The sequence below is a fragment of the Solanum pennellii genome, chromosome 10, assembly GCF_001406875.1.
Source record: "Solanum pennellii chromosome 10, SPENNV200".
Classification (NCBI taxonomy): Eukaryota; Viridiplantae; Streptophyta; class Magnoliopsida; order Solanales; family Solanaceae; genus Solanum; species Solanum pennellii.
Genome location: NC_028646.1, coordinates 261,451 through 284,392, shown reverse-complemented (window position 1 = coordinate 284,392; position 22,942 = coordinate 261,451). Strand labels below are relative to the sequence as shown.

The 22,942-nt window shown below is 35.2% G+C and overlaps 4 protein-coding genes across 5 annotated transcripts; 2 read left to right on the top strand and 2 right to left on the bottom strand.

Moving 5' to 3' along the window:
- Positions 1 to 625: 625 nt before the first annotated feature.
- On the bottom strand, positions 626 to 3,202 carry LOC107032544 (probable serine/threonine-protein kinase PBL23). The gene is made up of 5 exons (XM_015234152.2): positions 2,834 to 3,202; positions 2,077 to 2,258; positions 1,679 to 1,868; positions 1,173 to 1,564; positions 626 to 1,092 (listed from the first exon to the last, which is right to left on the bottom strand). Exons 1-5 carry the CDS (start codon positions 2,952 to 2,954, stop codon positions 808 to 810), a joined length of 1,170 nt encoding a protein of 389 aa, XP_015089638.1. The 5' UTR covers positions 2,955 to 3,202; the 3' UTR covers positions 626 to 807.
- Positions 3,203 to 4,670: 1,468 nt separating this feature from the next.
- On the top strand, positions 4,671 to 8,939 carry LOC107032285 (cardiolipin synthase (CMP-forming), mitochondrial). The gene is made up of 8 exons (XM_015233873.2): positions 4,671 to 5,256; positions 6,274 to 6,340; positions 6,419 to 6,493; positions 6,732 to 6,783; positions 7,943 to 8,028; positions 8,116 to 8,190; positions 8,435 to 8,529; positions 8,613 to 8,939. The coding sequence occupies exons 1-8, from the start codon at positions 4,781 to 4,783 to the stop codon at positions 8,701 to 8,703; spliced, it is 1,017 nt and encodes a 338-aa protein (XP_015089359.1). The 5' UTR covers positions 4,671 to 4,780; the 3' UTR covers positions 8,704 to 8,939.
- A 436-nt stretch (positions 8,940 to 9,375) lies between these two features.
- LOC107032027 (pentatricopeptide repeat-containing protein At1g61870, mitochondrial-like) lies at positions 9,376 to 11,001 on the bottom strand. The gene has a single exon (XM_015233581.2). The coding sequence runs from the start codon at positions 10,910 to 10,912 to the stop codon at positions 9,704 to 9,706; it is 1,209 nt and encodes a 402-aa protein (XP_015089067.1). The 5' UTR covers positions 10,913 to 11,001; the 3' UTR covers positions 9,376 to 9,703.
- Positions 11,002 to 14,395: 3,394 nt separating this feature from the next.
- Positions 14,396 to 22,446, top strand: LOC107002383 (polyadenylate-binding protein RBP45-like). Of its 2 annotated transcripts, none has more exons than XM_015200378.1 (7): positions 14,396 to 14,798; positions 16,961 to 17,429; positions 21,140 to 21,192; positions 21,267 to 21,397; positions 21,472 to 21,568; positions 21,654 to 21,833; positions 22,058 to 22,446. In XM_015200378.1, the coding sequence occupies exons 1-7, from the start codon at positions 14,496 to 14,498 to the stop codon at positions 22,058 to 22,060; spliced, it is 1,236 nt and encodes a 411-aa protein (XP_015055864.1). In that variant the 5' UTR covers positions 14,396 to 14,495; the 3' UTR covers positions 22,061 to 22,446. The 2 variants fall into 2 exon arrangements, with proteins under 2 accessions (XP_015055864.1, XP_015055865.1); XM_015200379.1 differs by having other exon boundaries at positions 14,445 to 14,798; positions 21,657 to 21,833.
- Positions 22,447 to 22,942: the final 496 nt, after the last annotated feature.

The window sequence follows — 22,942 nt, the reverse complement described above, 5'->3', positions numbered from 1 at the left end:
AAATTTACTGAGTGCCAAAGGAGCACAAACACAGAACTATGCAAGAGCCTTAGCTTTTAACTAAAGCATGTCTATAATGTTCCTTAAAGTGAAGACAATATGATCCTAACACCACCTAAACTAACATCTTTATTTTCATAAACCAAAGCTAGCAGCATCACTAAATGAAATGAATACAACTGATCTGGTGGAAGTTGGCACAAAGGGAAGCATAGGATCACTTCTGAGGAAAGAGATTGAGTATTTCAAAACACTTGAATTGGAATGCAGTTGGGCTTTTATTGAATCTCAGAAGACTAATAACTATATGAAAATGGATTCCAGTGGTTGCTGTTGTTGGCCTAGTTTCGTATCCTCTACGATGAAATGCTATAAGAAGAGAAGAATCAATGGATGCCTACCTGCAATGTGTTCTATACAGAAGGAAATCATCATATTCAGTGACTCAGAGATGGATTTAGGACTAGTTCTATGGCTTTAACTAAACCTGTACTATCTGCTCGAACTGTGTAAGTATGTTTTTACATATAATAAGATCACACTCATTCTGAACTTACCGACTCTAGATTCTGGATTGCCTCTGTAGCTACTGGAATCTTGAGGTAGGTCGTAACAGACACGGGGATGAAATAAGAGCTTTGATCCATCAGTTCTACTCTTTGTTTTCTGAATTTCTTATCAAAACTCAAAATCTTTTGTATATCTCAAACATCAAAAAGTAGACAAGTCTACAATCAGCAATAAGCTAAAAAGACTATGTTTTTTTTTTCTGCCTTTCTTGGCTGGAGAGAAAAATGGTAAAACATCTTATGACACACAATTAGTTTCTGTTGTTAAGTCCTTTAGACACAACTCATCAGCACTATACTCTACTTCTGTTTTGCTAATTGTGACTTCATCATCTCTTGGCATGGCTAAGTACTCAAGAGCTATAACAATATCACTTATCAAAGGTCTCGTGTAGGCTTCGTCTTGGATACACATATTTGCAATAGCAAGAGCTTGATGAAGTTCCTTTACAGGGTAATTTCCTTCGAGCAACGGATCAGCCATTTCAGTGAGCATGTTCTTATCTTTAAAAAGTGGTTTGGCCTGAAAAAAATAAAGTGTTGCCTTAATTTTATGTATGGGAAACTAACTATAAAGATGACAAAGTTTATTCATTAACTAACCCAAGAAATCAAGTTTTGCTCTTCTGGTGGTCTTGTATTGTCAATAACTCTTCTCCCTGAAATAAGTTCCAACAGAACAACTCCAAAACTATATACATCAGATCTTGATGTCAACTGTTCTGTCATAGAATACTCTGGTGCACAGTATCCATAGGTCCCCATAACCCTTGTAGAAACATGATCCTCGCCTTCCGCTGGACCTAACTTAGCAAGTCCAAAATCTGAGAGCTTAGGAATAAGACACTCATCTAATAATATGTTGGATGCTTTGAAATCGCGATAGATTATGGGAGGATTAGCAATATCATGCAAGTATTCTAGCCCTTGCGCTGCGCCTTTAGCTATCTTCATTCTGGTATACCAATCCAATGGCTTCTTATTTGATGGAAAATCTGAGTAAGCATATGAATTAGTAAGTATTATACAAAAACAACATAGTGTTTACTAGTACACTCTTTAAGTTCAGCTCAACGGAGCAAGGACAATACGAATCAAGCTGTTCATACCAAGAAGATGATCTTCTAATGATCCATTCTGCATGAATTCGTAGACTAGAATTCTCTGGTTGCCATCAGCACAATATCCTATCAGATTGACAAGATTCGGATGTTTAATGAGACTTAAACTCAAGACTTCTGCAAGAAATTCTCTGTTTCCTTGAACCCCATTCCTGTCAAGTTGTTTGACAGCAACAACCTGGACACAAAAAAGGTGTTGTATTACTAGTAGTTAATAGCTACAATAACAGAAGAAATCATGGTCAAAAATACATCTGAACTCTCAGTTTTTTGCGAGTTTCACACCCCAAACTATCAACTGTTTTCTTTTCCTTGATATAGGAAAAGGGAACAACTGATAGTTGAGATGTGTTTTTTGACGATTAACACAAAAAATAAGGACATACTTGGTCAGTTCTTTTGAGGTGTCCCTTATAGACCCTCCCAAATCCTCCTTCACCAACTAGAAACTCAGGATTGAAGTTGTCTGTGGCGTGAGCTAACTCGCGGAATGTGAATACTTCTGCTGAAATGTTTACATTTCCATATCCAAGTATATCTTCAGCCATCATATTCTGCTTGCTGACCCCTGCTCACATATTGAATTACAACACATTTATTTACTGAATAAGTTTTAAGAATCAAACAACTTCTCAATGAAGGCTAGAATGCTCTTGTTACAACAACATACGCCTCAAGTTAGGGTCAGCTACACTAATCCTCATTGTCCATATCGTTTCATTCAAGTAAGTTTTACTACAAATCATTGTACCTAGAGTAAACAAACTAGCATGATCTAAAAAAATAATTAATCTTATTATAAGATCGATATCGTCAATATAGATCTTGTTTCTTCGATCACATCCTATTCCAAGAGATTATAGGTCTTTCAAGACGATTTTTGTTCCTAGAACCACCTTCTATCACCATAGTTTCACATATCATCCGATGCATTTAGAGGTCAACGCAAGACATGACCATAAAGGCATTTTAAAGAGATCAATATCTCCAATATTTTAAAACTAAATAGATCATCGTGTATTCTTAGCTAACCCCATTATATTCAACAGATAAATAAAAATTATTAATGTTTCAACAAATATTATATTTGGAATCTATGTTATTAAATTTAAATCTTAGATCCGCTTATCGAGATATCTCAACCTGGATGCATAGTAGCACTTCTAAGCATGGTAGCAGCCAATCCCTCAGAATCATCATATTTACTAGTTGTTCTTGTCTCATACACAGAACTCCTAGAGGATTTCAAATGAGTTTTCCTCATATTTTTTTTTTGTAGTTTCTTCAACAACAACAAACAAACAAAAAAAAGAAGATCAAATTCTTTCCTATTCCCTCCTATTTGGTTTTAGCAAGACAATCTCTTTTATGTCTTGCAATAAAAAACCAACTAAATTTGATCCAACATTATCCAAAGTAGGTAATGTAGAGGGGAAGGTAAAGAATTTGATCCAACTTCAATGGAAAAAAAAGGGATACTTCTATAAATTTTTTAAGATTGAAAAAGAAACAATAGACTACGATTTTGTATTTTAATTGAAAATTTCAAAGAATTGAATGATGTTAAGACTCGTGTCACTTGGAATTTAATCCGATATTTATGTACTAATATATGGACTATATGGAATTTAAGGCCTCTTTTGTCTTAACTAACTTTTTTCAAGGTGATTGGTTAATGTACATTATTTGTCTCATTAATTTTAGCTAGTACGCTTCATTATCTAGTGTAATTTTATAATGGGAAAAGGGTTTGATATACCCCTCAACTTTGTCATTTGGAGCTGATATACCCCTCGTTATAAAAGTGGCTCATATATGTCCTTACCGTTATACAAACGGCTCACATATACCCCTGCCGTTACAAAATGGCTCACATATACCCTTCATTTAACGGAAGTTAAAAAATTAGTTTTAAATTTATATTTATTACTTCTAATTTTTTTTAAAAAATTATTTAGGGGTATATATGATTTTTCTATCAAAGTTCAAGGTATATTTTAATTTTTTTCATACATAAATTATTTTTTGACTTCTTTTATTATAATTATTTGAATTTCTTATTCTTATTTTATTTTTTTCTTTCATTTCTTAGTTTAAAGAATAAAAAAATAAACTAATTTTTTTGTGTGTATTGTAATTTAATTTCGTATTCGAAGAAAAAATTTGATCATCTACAATAAGTTTTACAAGAATATTAGTGAAACATAAATAAATTTGATTATCAAAATAATAATTATAAATTGGTCATTGAAACAAAAAAAAGTCAAAAAAAATATGTTTGACGAGGATTAAATTTACTCATATGGGATTATATTTTTTAGCAAAAAATAATAAAAATTTAAATTAAAATTATTATTTTTTTTCATTTCCGTTAGAGGAAAAGGGTATATGTGAGCCATTTGTTTACAAGTAGGGATATATATGAGCCACTTTCATAACAAGGGGTATATCAGCTCTAAATGACAAAGTTGAGGGGTATATCAGACCCTTTTCCCTTTTATAATTGAACTATGAAAAGGTGACTTTACATTGTTTTTTGGTTTGTATTTTTAAGGAGAATTTCTTTTGATACGCGGTGATTCAAACAAATGGAGGATAGTTTAGCTATGTTTCTCAAATTAATAAATGATTTATTTAGATAAATGATTGTTTAGGTGCGTTAATTTGTTGTACTCTCAAATTGCAATAATTTAGATATGCTATAAAAAAAATAAAAGAGATACTTAAGATGTGTTTTTGTACTTAATTGTTTTATTTTGAGAAAAGTATTAAAAATATGTTTATAATTGATCGAACTTAGTAGTTAATTAAACGACTTTTGATCTAACATATGACTTAGTCATGATCTCAAACTTGTGTAGAAACACGACAAGGCTTAAGAAAAACACAAAAATGGAAAATATATTCATGTTCAGTTAATCAAATAAAATGATACTCCTTTTTTACTAATATAAATAATTAAAGAATAAAATTAATAATTCGAGCTCCGATAACACGTGTCAAGTTTGTTTGCCTCGTCGGACAGCTCTGCTAAACCCTTGCAAAAAAATCTTAGTCCATCTCGATGTGCATGAAAATGCTGCTACATCAATGGCGATTTTCAGATCAATCGGAACCCTAATTTCTCGAAATCGTAAGCTCAATTTGAACTATCTCACTTCTTCTACAATCTTCTTTACCCAACAATTTTCGTCTTCCTCATCGTCATCGATTCCATTGACGCCATTACTTAACTTTGACCGCCGGCACCGCCACTTCCTCTCTCCGTTCGCTGCCGCCGCTAATTTCTGTCCTCTTTTCCTTTCTTCACCTCCTTGTAAGCTTTCTCAGTCTGCAACTTCTCTACATCTTCAATCCGATTTCCTTCTCGTTTTTCCTAGAGTTAGTTCTCTTAGATTACAATTTCCGTACAAGTTATGCTTCCAATCGACTCAGAGATTGCAAATTGAGAGAGATGAAAAGCAATGGAAAGAGTCTCAGCTGGCTGTTGAAGTTAGGGATAGTTTCCTCAATTTGCCCAACTTCATTTCCTTGAGTAGAATGATATCCGGTCCATTTCTCGCATGGTAAATTTTTGCTCTTTCTTTCCCTTTTTGTGTACCTGAGAATTGGTTGCAATAGTTTATTCAATGCACATTTTTGTATGGAGGAAAGTGGAAACTGCTTTACATTGAAATATCAGGCTCATTTACCAGTGTTTGGCTTGTATAAATGGTTTAATTTGTTTGTCTGGTTTTGAGAGTTTAAGAAAGTGAAAGAAAAAACACTTCTTGTCATCTTAAGCTAAAATATATAAAATGTTTCAAAATACCCTTTAATCTTGTGGTTAAATATATCACGTGGAAAGTTGGAATTTAATAGTTGCCAACAAGTAAAAAAGCATTCTTTTTGTAACCTTGTGGGCATTTGCTTTCATCAGCGCAGTATCTGTACATCTTTATTGATGAATGCAGAACTACTTCATTTCTTGACATTCATATTTCATGATTTAGACAATTATGGATGTTTAGTTCAGTTAATTTTAGCACTTGTGAAGAAGAACTTGAAAGAGACATGATAAAGTAAAAGACCACAAATATTTTATGCCCTTTGCTGTATGCCTTAGCATTTGAGCTCTGAAATAATTCAAGAACTAGTACAAGGACAAGCAATAATTTTGAGTTTGTCATTTTCCTTCACTAAGCATTATTTTTTGTTTGGGACCGAGGCGTTATTGTAATCATTATGTTTGTTTATCATAAATTAGATCATGTGAATGCCATGAACATGATCACCTTGGTTTTCTTGAATCTGGCTGTGCTTAGGATTGAGGTGTAGTTGGAGACTAATTTATCTTCCTTGGTCAAGCATTATGTTTACTTATCATTTATTAGATATTGAGGCTTCTTTGGATATGATCAGCTGTGTTATCTTGAATGTGGTTGTGCTTTTAATCCATAAGCATAGCTTGCACGGTAAAATCTGTATGTGAAGTCCACGGAGCATTTAGACTGCAAATTGACATGATGTTATCATTCTGTTGTAGTTAAGCTACAAATTAAAGATACACTCCTTTAATTTCCATTGCTGTGTAAATATTGCAGGATGATTATACATGATATGTATCTTCCTGCATTTGTTGGGCTAGCTGTTTCTGGGGCAACAGATTGGGTGTGTAGCCCCATTCTTCTTCTCCTTGAAAAGGAATTAAGCTCAGCTTTCTAATTTAGTTTCACTCTTGCCTTGTAGCTAGATGGGTACATGGCTAGGAGGATGGGAATTAATTCTGTTGTTGGTTCTTACCTTGATCCTCTTGCTGACAAGGTAACTATTTAAACTGCTCTCCTATCTGGTTCATTGACCTAATCAGTGAACAAAGTTCTGATTTGTGATTCATTCATGTTCTCTTCATTGTTTCACTGAATTTGTTTTCCGTCCGTTCCTGTTTCTTTCTTGTTTCTCTTTTTTCATTTACTTCTTTTGTGGATATAATGTCGCTTATCTTGGGATTTCAGATACTTCTTTATTGGCCTTCTTATCACTATACCTTTTATACCTACAGGTTCTTATTGCATTTGTTGCTCTGGCAATGGTAGACAAGGGTCTTCTTCATCGTAAGTTCATATTCCATTTGAATTTACCTGCATAGACTCTTTCCAGGTTACTAAATTGACTACCTTCAATAAAAAACAGAATCGACTGCATGAATTCTCTGAAACTATTTACTATGTGCAGGCAGATTTCACTCCAATATTAACTAATTTGTCTTTCTAAATCTCACACTTACCCTTAAGTTGTCATGAGAGTCTTGAACCGGACCTAATGTAAGTGTGACAACAACAGCTCAATATACATTTTTACTACTTCAGTATCTCCTCTGTAAATCATTCACTTTCTTTAGAATTCTCCATGATAAAAAGTTTATGCTAGTCTTTCTTTTTGCTTTATTGAATATCCTATCTGTTGCTTGAAGTTCATATGATCGATCAATTACCTTTTGTTTTGGTCATCTCTATGCATGTCCTTCAGCTCTTTATCTTTCCTCCCAAGTTTAGCATGCTGCAGAGTTTAGATTGTTGATAAGCTTACTTACCCACCTCCACCTAAAGAAAAGATTGTTGAAAAGCTTGTAATAAATCACCCTGAGATCATAATATAATATTCTGAACATTAGATTTCATGCTTAGTGCTAATAAACATCTAAGTTGACCTCTATAAAAACAAGAAAGAATCATACCCGTACTTGGCAAACCTGATATTTTCATAGAAATCTGAGCGTTACTTACCTATAGCTTTTCCTTTTGTCTTTGTCATTATTAAGGTTTAAGGAATGAGAATTTCTCATTCTTTGTTTTGGATGGACAATTAAGTCCTAGTTCTGATCTAAAATTTGATCCTCTAATTGTACTGACTCGTTCAAGTTAAGATTACAGGTCTGTAGACTGTAGGCATGTCTTGGTATTTTCCTTTATTTGATGATCAATTGTCTTGCTCACGAAATCGTACACTACTCATACGACATTACTTTCCCTGGCTTGAGGCTCGATTGAGCGAAATAGTAATAAGAGATATGTCAGTGATCCATATGCGATGCTACTGCTTGTTGAGGCCTTTCAGCCTACATATCTACTAAAGGATACATTTGAGTGCCAAAAGTGTTTAGATGTATTGCCTACCCAGTTGAATCTCTAATTATTTGTGGATTTTCCAAATGAAGAGGAAATGTTGCACTTTGTTTTCAGAAACTTACTTTCTTGGTTTTATGCTGTGAAGCTGGACTAGTTTCCCTGGTTGTGCTGCGTGATGTGGCTCTTGTTGGTGGTGCGGTATATAAAAGAGCTAGCATGTTAGAGTGGAAGGTGATGTTGGCTCTGCCTTAAGATTCAGTAAATAGTAATCTGCAGTATTGTTTTGCTCATGTTACTTGGTTTTAACATTGTTTGCAGTGGTCAAGCTGGTATGAATTCTTCAACCTTGATGGAGCCCGTCCTCAGAAAGTTGAGCCTCTTTTGATAAGCAAGGTATAGCTCATGTTCATTGAAGCTCTTTTTAGGCAACATTCGAAAGGAACAACTGAGAGGATATCTTGTAATTTTACACGAACAATTTTGCAATATATTTCGCAGTTCATAAGTAAAACAACATATTGTATCTGGGATTATGGGGTCTGTGGAGGGTGGTGTGTATGCAGACCTTACCCTTACCTTATAGAGATAGAGAGGCAAACTAATATTCCAGTTCATAATTACATTGAAACATGTACAGGTAAATACAGTTCTGCAATTGGCCCTTGTTGCTGCAGCTCTCCTTCAACCGGATCTGGGTAACGCCGAAACTCAAACATATATCACTTACCTCAGGTGAGTTACAACTTCCAACTGTACCTCTTAGTTTCATTTCTTAAAAAATATATAGTACTCAATTCCATTCTGGTTTGTTGCAGTTGGTTAGTAGCCATGACAACGGTAGGTTCAACTGCGGCCTATGGAGCACAACACCTTGGTGGTGGAGCTACATGGAAGAACAGACTCTAATTGGATACTGAATACTTAACAAAAACAGAAAAACAAATTGCCAGATTTGTTTCTTTCCTTTTCTTTTTGCCCCATGAGATGTCAAAGTAATGTTATAGTTTTTGTTGTACACTTAGATTCTCACTCAATTCTTAGGGAACTGTTCTATCAGGAAATAAAGTTCTCTCTCTTATTTACTTCTCTGTTGATATTGAAAGACTTCAATAATAACGTGAACCCCAGTACCATTTTAACTATCTTTGTTCTGAAAATCAGCTAAATCTGTTCTTTTAATATAAATTTGTATGTATGAATTTTAAGAAGGATGGTCAAAAAGCTCAAAGCATGATATGATTCAACAACTAACATGGAGACACACGCAGTAACAACAGTTGTATAGTGAGAAACCAAATGCAGACTTGGAGCATAGACAATTGCAAGAAACTGCCTTGTAATGCTGCATTAAGTAGTTAATGTGCACAATTGATTTAATAGAGAAGATGTAGTAGTCAAAGCAGCTTTCCGATCGCGCTCCTTCAGGCAGGCAGACAGAATAAGGTAAAAGACAGCATCACAGCCTCCTGTTGTAACTATCAAATTAGGTGACCATGTTATAAAAGCTTAGACAACCTGTTGTCAAGGGTAACAAAACATTCTCAAAGACATGCTTGCTAATGTTAACTACTTCAGCTGTAGAAAAAGTATAAAATCCCTCATGAAATTCATTACCTAAAAACAAATGTGAATACAGCAGTCAATGTTAATATCACATGCTACTGGACAGGCGATAAAACACCTTGTTCGCCAAAAACTTTAAGCCAAATGACATGTTACTTGGTTGGAAGCAAAGCACATATGAATAAAGACTCTTGAGTGCTAATTCCAAATGAGAACTAAGATGCAATAAAATGAAATCTTTAGCACTGATGAAACACATAACCAAGTTGAATTTTTCACTTTATTGCGATCACGGGCATGCTGCAACCAGAAAACTCTAGTATACCATGTTTATTTTCTCTTCCTACTTGGGCAATGCCTCTTCAATGTCATTCCACTTCTCGACGTTTCTTGATATCTTCTCCTTCACTTGAGCTATGACTTCCCGTGCTTCATCAACCTTTGAAATGCTAGCCAATCCCTCAACAAGAGACTTCATGGTGGAGAAATTCGGAACCCATCCATCAGCCAAACATATTTTATACATCTCCAATGCAGCTTCAAAATCCCCACCTTGACACAAATAATACACTAACGTAAAATAGCATTCAGCATCAGGTTTCAAACCACTATTAACCATCTTCTGGAACATACTCTTCGCCTCTTCCAATTTACCTTCCTTGCAAAAACCAAGTATAAGATGGCCATAAGTTACAGAATTCGCCTTCAAGCCTCTCGATAAAATCCCATCAAGTAACGCCTTAGCCTCCCCGGACTTCTTAAGCTTACATAAGCTCTGAATCCTTACATTATACGTACTTATCCCCGTAACCATCTTATATCCCTTCATCATTTCCAACATTTTCCCAACATCTTCATACTTCTCCTCCTTATAAAACCCGGATATACAATTCCCAAAAGACTCTGCATTCGGCTTAACATTGTTTCTTTTCATTTCATCCAATATCGAATAAACTGAACTAGCAGAACCTGATTCACAGAACCCTTTGATCACCACATTGTAGGTATCTAAGTTAGGAACAAACCCATACTTTTTTGGGTATTCGACGAATACCCTTTTCATTTCAGCATAATTCTTAGCTAAAACACAAGCAAACAACAACGCATTCAGAGTTCTCTCAGTACGTTGAATGCCCATTTTCTCCATCTCCTCAAAAGTCCTCTTAGCCTCATCAAGCAGTCCGGCCTGACCGTAAAGAACAATGAAATGGGAAATGAACCGCTCGGATTTCAAATCAGGCCGGGTCGTTGATTCCTGGAGAAATGAACGGATACCGGAGAAATGATTGAGATCTTTGAGCTTGGAAATGGCTTTGGAATATGCAATGCGATCGAGATGGGATTCAGGGGTTAATGCAGCTGCACGGCAGATGTCGAGGATCCGCTGTGGGTCGGTTTCGGATTTGAGGAGAGTTAGGGCGGCGCGTGACTTGTCTTTGCCTGAGAGTGGAGATTTAGAATCGGAATTAAGGATAGAGGCGGCGGAGTAACGGCGGAGGTGGTGGTGATGCTGAGAGGTGATGAATCGGAGCTTGCTGCGAAGTGCTGCCATGGCTGTTAGGGTTTCAGATTTTGGGGTTTAGGGGTTTAGACAAATGACTTTGAACTGGAATACGACCTATTTTGTTGAGGGTCTTTGAATATTACGTTAACTTTAATCGTTACTTAAAATTGTATAGTATTTAGCGAAAAGGGTCTGATATACCCCTCAACTTTGTTATTTGGAACTGATATACCCCTTGTTATGAAAGTGGCTCATATATACCCCTACTTATAAAGAAATGGCTCACATATACCCTTTTCCTCTAACGGAAATAAAAAAATAATAATTTTAAGCTAACTTTTTATTTTTTTTCTACAAAAATATAATCCCATATGAGTAAATTTAATCCTCGTCAAACATATTTTTTTGACTTTTTTTTTGTTTCAATGGCTAATTTAGAATTATTATTTTGATAATCAAATTTATTTATGTTTCACTAATATTCTTGTAAAACTTATTGTAGATGACCAAATTTTTTTCTTCGAATACAAAAATCAAATTATAATATAGACAAAAAAAAAATAGTTTAATTAATTTTCTTTAAACAAAGGAATGAAAGAAAAAAACAAAATAAGAATAAGAAACTCAAATAATTATAATAAAAGAAGTCAAAAAATAATTTATGTATTAAAAAAATTAAAATATACCTTGAACTTTGATAGAAGAATCATATATACCCCTAAATAATTTTTTAAAAAAATTAAAAGTAATAAATATTTAAAACTAATTTTTTAAACTTCCGTTAAATGAAGGGTATATGTGAGCCATTTTGTAACGGCAGGGGTATATGTGAGCCGTTTGTATAACGGTAGGGGCATATATGAGCCACTTTCATAACGAGGGGTATATCAGCTCCAAATGACAAAGTTGAGGGGTATATCAGACTCTTTTCCCTAGTATTTAAATTTATGAATCAAGAGACCTATATTGATTTGAAAAAAATAATTTTTAATATATAGATAACTATTTTTTATTTCGATTATGATAGAATACGTTATCAAGATATGATAACTCACAATCGTTTTCATTTTCATTTATTTATAAATTAATAAATAATTAAGCTTTAATATTAATATTGTATTCACACACAAAAACTGACAAAGAAATTTTATGTTTTAATTTATATTCATCAGAATAAATTCATGGATTTTTCACTAATAAAATTGTAGTGGAATGATAAATATTCTTAATCATATGTCTTAAAATAGCGGAATACTTTATTTCCGTATGAATTTAATCGAATTCTAATATAAAACGAAGCACCTATCCCCCCGTGTCCATTCTTGTCCAAGCATTAGTGGTTGAACAATAAAAAACTATAATTGATAAATATGGTTCTTAGAGAGATAAGACTCTTGTCATGCTTTGTTACCTAATGTAATGCATGAACTATTCTCTTGTTGATTTGATGCACTTTTGTCTCACTTATGTTAGAGTTAAAAATAAATGCATGGCAGTTCTCAAGGTCTCTTATTATATGGTGATTTACATGGACAAGATGATCACAGGTTGATTCTGTAACTGCCATTTGTTTCCTCATTAGATGCTTTGTGGTAAGGCCCTTTTACCCTCTCCTTTTCTCCCTAAATATTGTTAGCCTTTTATTTTCGGCCTCTTAAGTCTTAACAACATATCAAGTGTGAGTCTGGGAAGGGTGGGGAGTACGCAGACATTGCCTTTATCTTGATGGGATAGAGAGGTTATTTTCAATAGGTCCTCGGCTCAGGAAAAATATTCTCCAAAACAGGTAAGAGTGAAAAAGCTATGATGATTGAAAAAAGCAAAGTATTGACAGCAACAATAGTAAAGATATTCGAAGTAAGAAACAGCAGTAATGATAAAATTGAAGAATAAGATAATGACAGATCACTCTCTTAGCTCACACAGATATTTCTATCGGTTGCTTTTGCAAGTCGGAGGTTAAATACTGTAGCACAACAAGATGCAAGTTATGCTCACCCTTCCGCTCACCTCCTGGAGGAAGGAAACGAAAATAGAAAGAATCTTTATTACATAGCATCAAGAGTAGAAATTTGTTATAAAAAATGGTTGAGTTTTGTTGTTACTGGTGCTTTGATCTTTAGAGTCAAACGCTTTAATTCCTTAGTAACAGTTCCTTATCTTATCTTATTAAAAAAAAAAGCAGTTCCTTACTTTAGAATTATTATTATTAAGCCAATGATCAAATCCTCTATCAAATTACCTCAAGGTTTTCAATCTCTATGCCACCAGCTTTCATATCTGTGAAGTTTTTTTATTGCTGCTAATCTTTTTCAATATAGGTTGTGTTATCAGCTTTTGATGCTGATGCATCACTAGATGTCTTGGACCACCCAGTTCTGAATCTGATATACTACATGATACACGTTGTTTCCTTTTCCATGCTCCTTGAACACCCTCTGAACTTGAGATGACATCATTCTTCCCTGTGGCAGCTCGTGGAAATTCTTTCGACAGCTCGTGTTGTACATCCTACGCAAACTGTCTCCGAAAAGAGTATTCGCTCAATACCACCCTATTCGTTAGCTGCAGTGAATATATATCTTCAATCCTACAACTTCCCAATGGTTGCAGCAACTGAAGTCAGTGTAGTTCTGCACAAGGTATGGAGCCGCGCTGAAAAGGATCGAGGAAGTAAAACTTGTGGAAAGGCGCAGAATATCTCTGTTCTTTTTGCCAGTTACTGATAGCTGTTGTGCTTACATTTCTGTTACTTTTGTTGTTTGAAGACAGAAATTTGACAACTTTTTGTACTAATTGAACAAAGAAATTAGGAAAATTACTATGGGATCCCTTTGTGTTTTAACATCAAAATTAACCTAATGATGAATGTGATATCCCTGAAGTGACTTGATATACTCATTTCAGATTGTTGTTGTCAGTTTCATTTCCCTTTCTAATATAGTTGTTCATAACTTGTTCCCTAGTCGTCTGATACCTATTTTGAGATTCGACTAATTTGAATTTGCATCGTGAAAGCCAAAGGTAAGATCTATACAAGCATAAGCTTTTTATATGTGCTCAACTGCCACCAAATTAATAAGATATCAATCGATTTCGCAAGTTAACTGATATTGATTGATTAATTAGCTTATTAGTTATCTGTTATATAATAAACTAAAATAAAAGAGGAATAACTTTTATGTACTCCACTAGTGACTATTTGTCGAACTATCTGAACCCGTCAAATGTCATCTTTGCGTTGTTGAAGAATATAACTAATAGTTGAGATGAACGACAAATGAAAACATAAATGAATTAGGGGGCAAGGGGACAAGTGCGCATAAGTAAAATGAGTAATTGATTTATCCAATATTAAAGATATTCACGAATTAATAACGATTATTTAAAAAATTTCAAATCAATCTCAGAGTTATTAATTCAAATAACCTGATATTGCTCAAATTATCGATTATGGTTCAATATTAAATGCAATAATTGTTACATGTATTTCTAAATTTAGAAGGTTTGAAAATTTTACATGCCCATAGTACCCTTTTACAGTGGCATCAGCTACAAATTATCTCTTTCTCGCTTCTTCCAATCTCCTCTCTCACATCATCCACATATTTTCCTCTAGGGTTTCAACACGATGCAACCGGCGGCAAGTTCAATGGTTCCACCACCAATGGCGGCGCAACCACAGTACCAACAGCAGTGGATGGCTCAGCAGCCGCAGTACCAGGTTCTGCCACCGCAGGCCGGTTATTACTACCAACCACCACCGCAGCAGGGTGGCGGAGTACCCCCACCGCAGCAGCAACAGCAACAATCTCAGTACACAGCTTCGGCTCAGCCGACCAGTGCTGATGAAGTCCGGACGCTTTGGATTGGAGATCTACAGTTTTGGATGGATGAGCAGTACCTATATAGTTGCTTCGCGCAAACTGGAGAGGTATAATTAAAGTTCATAAAATGCATGTTTTACACATATCGTTATTAGAGAATTACATGTATAAGGACCGGTTTATAATGACATGTTTAAATGTTTTCTTATGATTCTGTCAAGACATTCAAACTATGCTTTGCACATAGGCTAATTTAGTTGTTTCTGTAGAGTGCAGACTATACCAGAAAATATTTCTTTTTTATAAAGGTAATGACTATACCAGAAAAAATAAGCTACTTGAAAAGCTATGGTAAGGACTTTTACATGTTCTAGATATGGCCGTTAGTATTTAATGTGAAAAACTAAGTCTTTTGGGGGAAGATTGGATCTTTTCTATTTTTTCTTGAGAATTATTAAGTGTTCATATGATTTGGATTGATTTCTCCAGAGTGTTTTGTATGTGTATTCGAGGAAAGTGAATACTTCTCCAGTGGTTTTTATATGCAGGAATCTGTACTACTTAAAATGTGGAGTTAAGATATGCAGTAACAGTGTTCAGGAAAGTGAGCGTGAAGTGAAGCGATGCGAGCCTTCTACGCTTCACAGACTAGAATGAGTATGTGAGTGCTTCACGCTTTAAGCCTGAAGCGGAAAGCTTCACGCTTCCTCGAACACTGTGCAGTAACTTGTATTATGTTTTTTTGTTGAAAACAGTTAACTTTAATACAAGTGTAGAGGGGTTCACCATATATTAATTTAAGCAGAGCTTATTTTGAGTTATAACATAGTATATTTATATCAATTTCCTCTATTCATGTAATTAGTGTGCAGGAAAATATTTTCTTAAAAATTTTTCTTGAGGTTTCAGTGGCAACCATTTGGAAGTGCATATTTTTTCTTTGTAACTGATTGCTTCTAATTTTCTGAGTAGGCTAATCCATTGGTTTCTGGGGTACCTTTATATATGTTATGAGATAAACGTTGATCTTTAAGTTATTAGTATGGTACTAATCCTATCATTCGTTTGGTATCTTTGATTTGATAATTGATGGGTGGACTCCCCTGGGAATTGAGGGGTATATCTAACCAACAATTGTTTTGGTGAATGTTTTGCCACTAAATCTGAGATCTTGAGAATCCGGATATAGAACTTGTAATGCAAGTTTATGCTCGTGTTCTGAAATGCACACTCGTACGTGCATGATTGTGAGCACATGCATGATTTAATGGGTGTTTTGATTGGCTTATTCTAAGTGCTCTTCGATTGTATGTTTTTTTTTCTTTTTTTTATAGTGTTGGGAAAGATAAAATGTGCTTTTTAGCACTTACTTTTAGTTTAAAAAAGCACAAAATAAGCCAAAAGCAGTATTTTGGGAAGAGAGAAGTGAAAAAAAGCGATGAGGGCTCGCTTCACAGAAGCGAGAAGCGAAGCGCACTCTTTTTTTTTTTAAGTAAAGGGATATTTAGTATTAAAATAAAAAATATTAAATACCTGAATAGAGGTAATATATTCTTAGATTAAAAGTAAATAGATAGAAAAAAAAATAGAGCAGCAAGCATACACATCACTGATCAGTGGCAGCCTCGCAGAGAAGAAGAGAAGAAGAGAACTTATAGCAGTCGCAGCAATAAAAATACAGAAAAAACACAGCAGCAACCATAAATTTTTAAAAAAAGGTCGCAGAGCAGTCGCAGAGAAGAAGAGAACTTACAGCAGCAGCAGCAGTCGCAGCCTCGCAACAGTCCAAAAAAATATTTGAAGTAGCGAAAGAAGGTCTTGTGAAGTCGCGGAAGACAATATCAGAAATTGAAAAAAAAGAACCTTACAATTTTTTTAATAAAACCCTAATTAGCGCTTTTTCAAATTAAGCACGCCTTTTCTTGCTTTTTTTTTTCTTGCTCTTCTCGCTTCAACTGTAGAAGCGGGCGCTTTTTGAATTTCACCTCACTTCAGGAAAGGAAAGAATAGCGCTTGGGGCTGCGCTTCGCCTCGCCTTGCGCTTTTAGCGCGCTTTTCCTCGCTTTTTATAACACTGGCCAAAAGTTGGGTATGACCAACTTATAACTTTTAGCTTTTAGCTTATAAGCTATTTTTAAAAAGTCAATCCAAACACCCTCTTACTCTCTTCGTTTTCTCTAATTTGCATATTAGTGCAACTACTCGGTCTTCTTCTTTCCCCATTGCTTGTGGTTGAGTGAGAAAACATTAACTTTCACTGTATATGCAGGTGGTCTCCGCTAAAGTTATCCGCAACAAGCAAACTCAGCAATCAGAGGGTTATGGCTTTATTGAGTTTAATAGTCATGCTGCTGCAGAAAGGAATCTACAAGCATACAATGGCACCTTGATGCCTAATATTGAGCAAAATTTTAGGCTCAACTGGGCATCACTTGGTTCGGGTGAAAAGCGTTCAGATAACACCCCTGAATATACAATATTTGTTGGAGACTTGGCAGCTGATGTCACAGATTACATGCTTCAGGAGACATTCAGACCCAATTATCCTTCAATCAAGGGTGCTAAGGTCGTAACAGATAGGGCAACCGGGCACACAAAGGGTTATGGGTTTGTTAGGTTTGGGGATGAGAGTGAGCAGTTACGCGCTATGACTGAGATGAATGGAAAGTTTTGCTCCACTAGGCCCATGCGCATTGGTCCTGCAGCTAACAAGAAGAATTCTGGTGGTCAGATGCAAGGTATATCCACTCATGTTGTTATGTTCTCGAATAGTTAAGAACAATGTATTTCATCTAGCTTGCAGTTTGATGCTTGTGTTTTTCTAGAGTCTTTGATTTTGTGCTTATTTGTCAGAAAGAGCATGAGCTTTGAATTTAGATAGCTGTAAATGCTATTTGTTTATTTTTGGCTTTTGTTTTGGTCTTAATTTAGATAGCTTGAAGGTGCTACTGGTTTATTTTGGGGATCCAGAGCTATCTGTTTTGGTCTCAGTCGACCAAGTGGTGCTTCTATGTTTTGCTTCCCTAGGTTGTGCTCTCGAGTTTTTGAAGAGAAGCACCAGCTTGTGATGTCATTTCCTTGAGTACTAAAAATTTCTCTGAAATATTAAATCTCATAAAACTACGGTTGTCTCGAAGCAGGGAAATGAGAGGCAGGCTCTATCATTTAGTGGCCTGGAGCTTGTTTTTGCTGAAATGAATATCTTTTAGGGAATGGTGTTGTGTAGGTCAGTTTATCTAAATGTGGCTAAATTTCATCTATCAGGTCCTTTCGGTGTTAATGTTAACAGATCCAGTTTTTTCTCTTTACTCTGCTCTTGTTTCTTCAGATTACTTTATCTTTACTATTCAGACATTTTACTCTTGTTTATTTCAGATGATTGCCACCAGTGTCACTTTGATCTTCAGTGTACCTCTAAGCTCTTTGTCAGTTTCAATTGTCAACTTAGGATATCCTGGTCCTTTATCTGCTTCATTTGCCTCATGAATTTGTCTTAGGGATCTGCCCTCACGGTGTTGGGGTTTCCTCTCTCCATTACTAGTCAATAATCCATCATTTCATTTTTGAACACAATACATCATATAGTTTGTTTCTGCTAGGGTTCTTTAATATATTGACATTCAAGTGTGTATAATTTGTAACGTGATGTGTAATAACTCTATTTCTTTCCTTGTTTTGAATAAATCTTTTGAAGTTCTTTAGATAAGTTCTGTTATTAATTTTCTGCATCTCTTTTTTACTTCTGTAGTCAAGACGTCTAGAGCTTTAATAAAGATATCAAGGGTGGTGTTAGGATATGTTTTCTGTTTCTCTAGATTGCCTGCAAATGTTTTTTGAATGTATTGCAAATCATTGTACTTCAATAATGCCTTTAGATACCGAAATTACCGTGTTTTGACGTAAATATGGCAGAAAGATAGTTCAAAAGTATTATGGCTTATGAAAATCTTGACTTTGATTTTTGTCGTCTGTTGTATGGACATATACTGAAGAGCTAAATGCATCATAGTCCGGGTAATATATGGTATTCTCGTGTAGATTGTGTCATTGATTAAAAAAACTTGTGCCGAATGGGTACATAGTCATGACTCATGACATTGTTCAGAAAATTAGAGCACTCCATATAGTCTAGTTACATTTCTGTTCTTTCTTTTTTTGACAAGTGTCTCATTCTATAATCTCTGGACAAAGCAAGTGCCAGGGATCAATAAAGACATAGATAAATCAAAGAAAATATTAAAAATATTAATATAATATCAACAAGATGATTTAAATATATTAAGAAACATCAACCAAAACAAAATTTAAAACCATTCCACAAATTAAATCACTATATATGGGGAACTCATGAAGTGTTATCAAAGGCACGCTTTAAGTGCGCTTAAGGCCTGAAGCGAGGCTAAAAACGTGTTGAGCGCTTCGCCTTGCTTCGCTTTATGTGTGCTTCAGTGTCGTCATCAAGGTTATAAGACAAACTTTTCCATTGGAGTGACACTAAACAATTGGTATTTCATTTTATCATAATCTTTTTTCATCTTCTTTGGTCATATATTTGTCATTCATGTTTATAAACATTTGTATTTTTTCTCCCTTTGCGCCTTTTTCCACTAAAGCCCACACTTTATTTGCGCTTAAAGCCCCACGGACCTTAGAGTTTTTTTGCGCTTTTTGCCTTTGATAATACTGAACTCATCACAAAAATAAGTAACTGTAATTTTACTTTTATCATTTAAATGTATGAGTGAGATCTCATTTATCGCACTACTAATCAAAGTATGGTGTATATGTAGTGCATTACTATATGATCTATCCCTAAAACCTTATAAATATCGTTGATGTTGATAAAAAAGATTATTAGGGTGTTTGGATTGACTTAGTTTTAGGTGATTTTGGTCTTTAAGCACTTCTTAATTTTAAGAGGTGTTTGACAAAGATACAAAGTTCTTAAAAGCACTTCACTTTAGGCTTTTTAAAATTACCCAAAAAAAAAGCGAAACGTCAAAGGTATAGCTACCTACCTACTTTTGATGTTTGGCTTTTCACTTGTAAATCACTTAAAAAAAGTTCATCCAAACACCCTTTATGTACTCTTACCAAATATGCTATTTTTGTTTTTAGACTTCCATAGACGCTTCTCTGTAAGTTTGGGAGCACAGTAATATCTAGTGACCAATATATTACTGGAATAAAAATGAGTTGCTATACAAAATATGTATAATGATAAATTAAGGGATTAATGAGGGCTATACTTGGTAAATATGTATTTATGGTAGGGTTATTTCTTGTCTTGAAAAACATAATTTTCTACTTTTGCTTCTCCCCATGAAGTAAAACTACTTCTTTCTACTTAATAGTAGTTCTACTTTATTTTTTTATGACAAGGGAAACCCGTAGCCGCCGCTATCCTTTGGGTGTGCACAGGGTAAAACCCCTATCCTTAAAAGTAGTTTTACTTGTTGGCCAAACACCTTAAATTTCCCCAAAAAAATGTGTTTGGCCTCTAAACTACTTGGCTAAACAGGCTCGTAGTGAACAAGGAAATTTACCAAACCTTCTTTTTCATGTACATCAATCTTTTTATACCAAAAAGCTACTGTAGGAATATATTGAACTTATGTCTAACTATGCTTTCTTGTTTCCCTTTAAAATCTCTGGTCTCTTTTTTTTTTCAAGTAAAGAAATCTCTGGTTTCTGTCCCTACAAATTGTCCTCCATATCGCTGCAGGGACAGTACGCCAAAGGGGCTTCAGATGTTGAGGCTTCTTTCATCTCAGCATAAGAACAGTTGTCTGGGTTTCCTTGCCTGCGCCACGTCAGGTCACATATAAGCAATAACATTTTCCCAGCTAATTAGTCAATCTGCAATGGATGAAAAGATGATTGACCATCATCATATCCTTCTTGACTTAGGACACAACTATTGCATGTGATTATCCCTCTCTTTTCTAATTTGTTTTGGGTTAGGCAAGCATCTCATACCACTAGTCATCCACCTTGTAGGGTGCTTCATTCTTCCAACTTTTTCTAAGATGTCTTTCTATTCTGCTCTTTTTTTACTAAATGTTGCATTGTGAATAATACTTCTATTGCCCTACCAATAGTGATCGTCACCTTTAAATATGTTCTCTTCCATCCCCATCCCAACCCTTCCCCCAAACATAAAAGAAAAAGAAAAAAAATTGATCATATAGGAAGTTGAGATACTAATTTTACTTTTCTTCCGGACGATCAGACCTTCTGTGTTTAATCTGGAACTCAGAGGAGTTGAGTACCCACCAGTTTGGTGACGATGAAAACTTGTCTAAGTATTAGACATGCCAGACCTTTTGTGTGAACTTTTACTGTTTTATGGGGACATTTGCTTTTAGTTTTGTTTTTCAACTGCAATTTTATTTACTTTAACATATATCTCTGCTAACCACCTTCACATTTGTTCTTTCGTTTGCAGCTTCATATCAAAGTACTGGAACTCAAAATGAGGATGACCCTACTAATACGACGGTCAGTTCATTTCTTTATATCAGCATTCAATGTTTCTCTCGAACTGTACTCATGTTAAACAACTTAAATTGCAGATTTTCGTTGGGAACTTGGATGCTAGTGTAACTGATGATCACCTCAGGCAGGTTTTTGGGAACTACGGGCAATTGCTTCATGTAAAAATACCACTAGGCAAACGTTGTGGTTTTGTTCAATTTACCGATAGGTACAGTAACATGCCTTCTGAACTTAGTCAAATTCAGTGATATGGAAACTAACATGCTGGCATTGTTATGGCAGAGGCTGTGCTGAGGAAGCTTTACGAGCATTAAGTGGAACTCAGTTGGGTGGACAAACCATCCGCCTTTCATGGGGTCGTAGCCCTTCAAACAAGCAGGTTATTATTTTGCCTAAATGTTCTCTAATTACTGCATCATAACCGTCGTGAGGTGTCTGATTAAATAACATGCTCGCCTTTTCAGCAGTCTCAGGGTGATCCGAACCAGTGGAGTGGGGGTTATTATGGGTATACACCAGGATATGACGCCTATGGTTATGCCCAACCTACTCAGGACCCAAATATGTACTATGCAGGCTATGCCGGGTATGGGAATTATGTGCAACCTCCACATCAACAGCAACAAATGCCGCAGCAGCCTCAGGTATTTTCCAAAACCTTTGAACTCTTTATCTTGTTTTCCTATGTAGGGAATGACATTGAATCTATACACATTCTACTAGGAGGGAGTACACTTGTTTGTTTTGTCATAGTTAGAGCGAATAAAATGAGTTGCTAGAGAAGTAGAAGTGGTTACCCAAAAGCAATTTCATTCATCATATATCACATTTTGTTCCTCATGACTAGAAATTGCCTTATATTTTGCAGTAATCTGCTGGTCAAAGGAATTGGTGAGAGCTTCCTAACATGGCAAAAAAGCTGATGTTGAAACGCGGAGCGCATAGGTTTTTCAGATGAATGCAGAGGTAGTGTAGTTGATTATCTATAGGTTAGTTCTTGGAGATACATTTATGTTCTGGTCAGCTGTCTGTTTCTGTAGTTTCCTTTTCTATTTCCGTTTTTCTCGGCCTATTGCGCACTTGGCCATTTTTGTTACATGCGGCCTAGTGATGTTAAAGACCTCATAGTTTTGGCTGTCAGAATGTTGATTTTGATCATGGTGCTCTTCTTTCTAATTTTCTTGTGTGGATATGGTTTTGGTTTGCCATTTCTTTCAATCATAAGATCTTGTGTCTGGTTTATTACCCTTTTTTGAATTCAGATGGCTTGTTAGTTTTATTCTGCTTATGTGGGTGTTCAGATATCATCATTACAAATTTGCAGTCATCGTCTAGTTAAAGGCTCCTGGAGTTTGAGTCAATTTTGAGAGAGATGGACAATGGTGGATATATGATAGCCTTGATTTTTCAAACATTCAACTGTATCTCGAATTAACACACCTAGTGTAATCTTACAAGTGGGATTTGGAGAGTGTTGCGACTTTCGAGTACCCAGCCCTTGCCCCTTCTCTTATCTTTGTGAAGACAGAATAACCAAAAAACCCATCATTAATGCCAATCACGTATATAGAAACGTATTCTTTTCAAATCCAAATACTTCCTTAATTAACTCTCAAAATAAAATGCATTACAAATTAAGAAAACATCAAGGTCCACAGAATTTTAAAGGCATTTTTAAACATAGAAATGCAGGTAATCAGAAAACAGTTGTAAAGGACGAAAATGAAAGACTTGGGGAAAGTAAGAAAGAAAA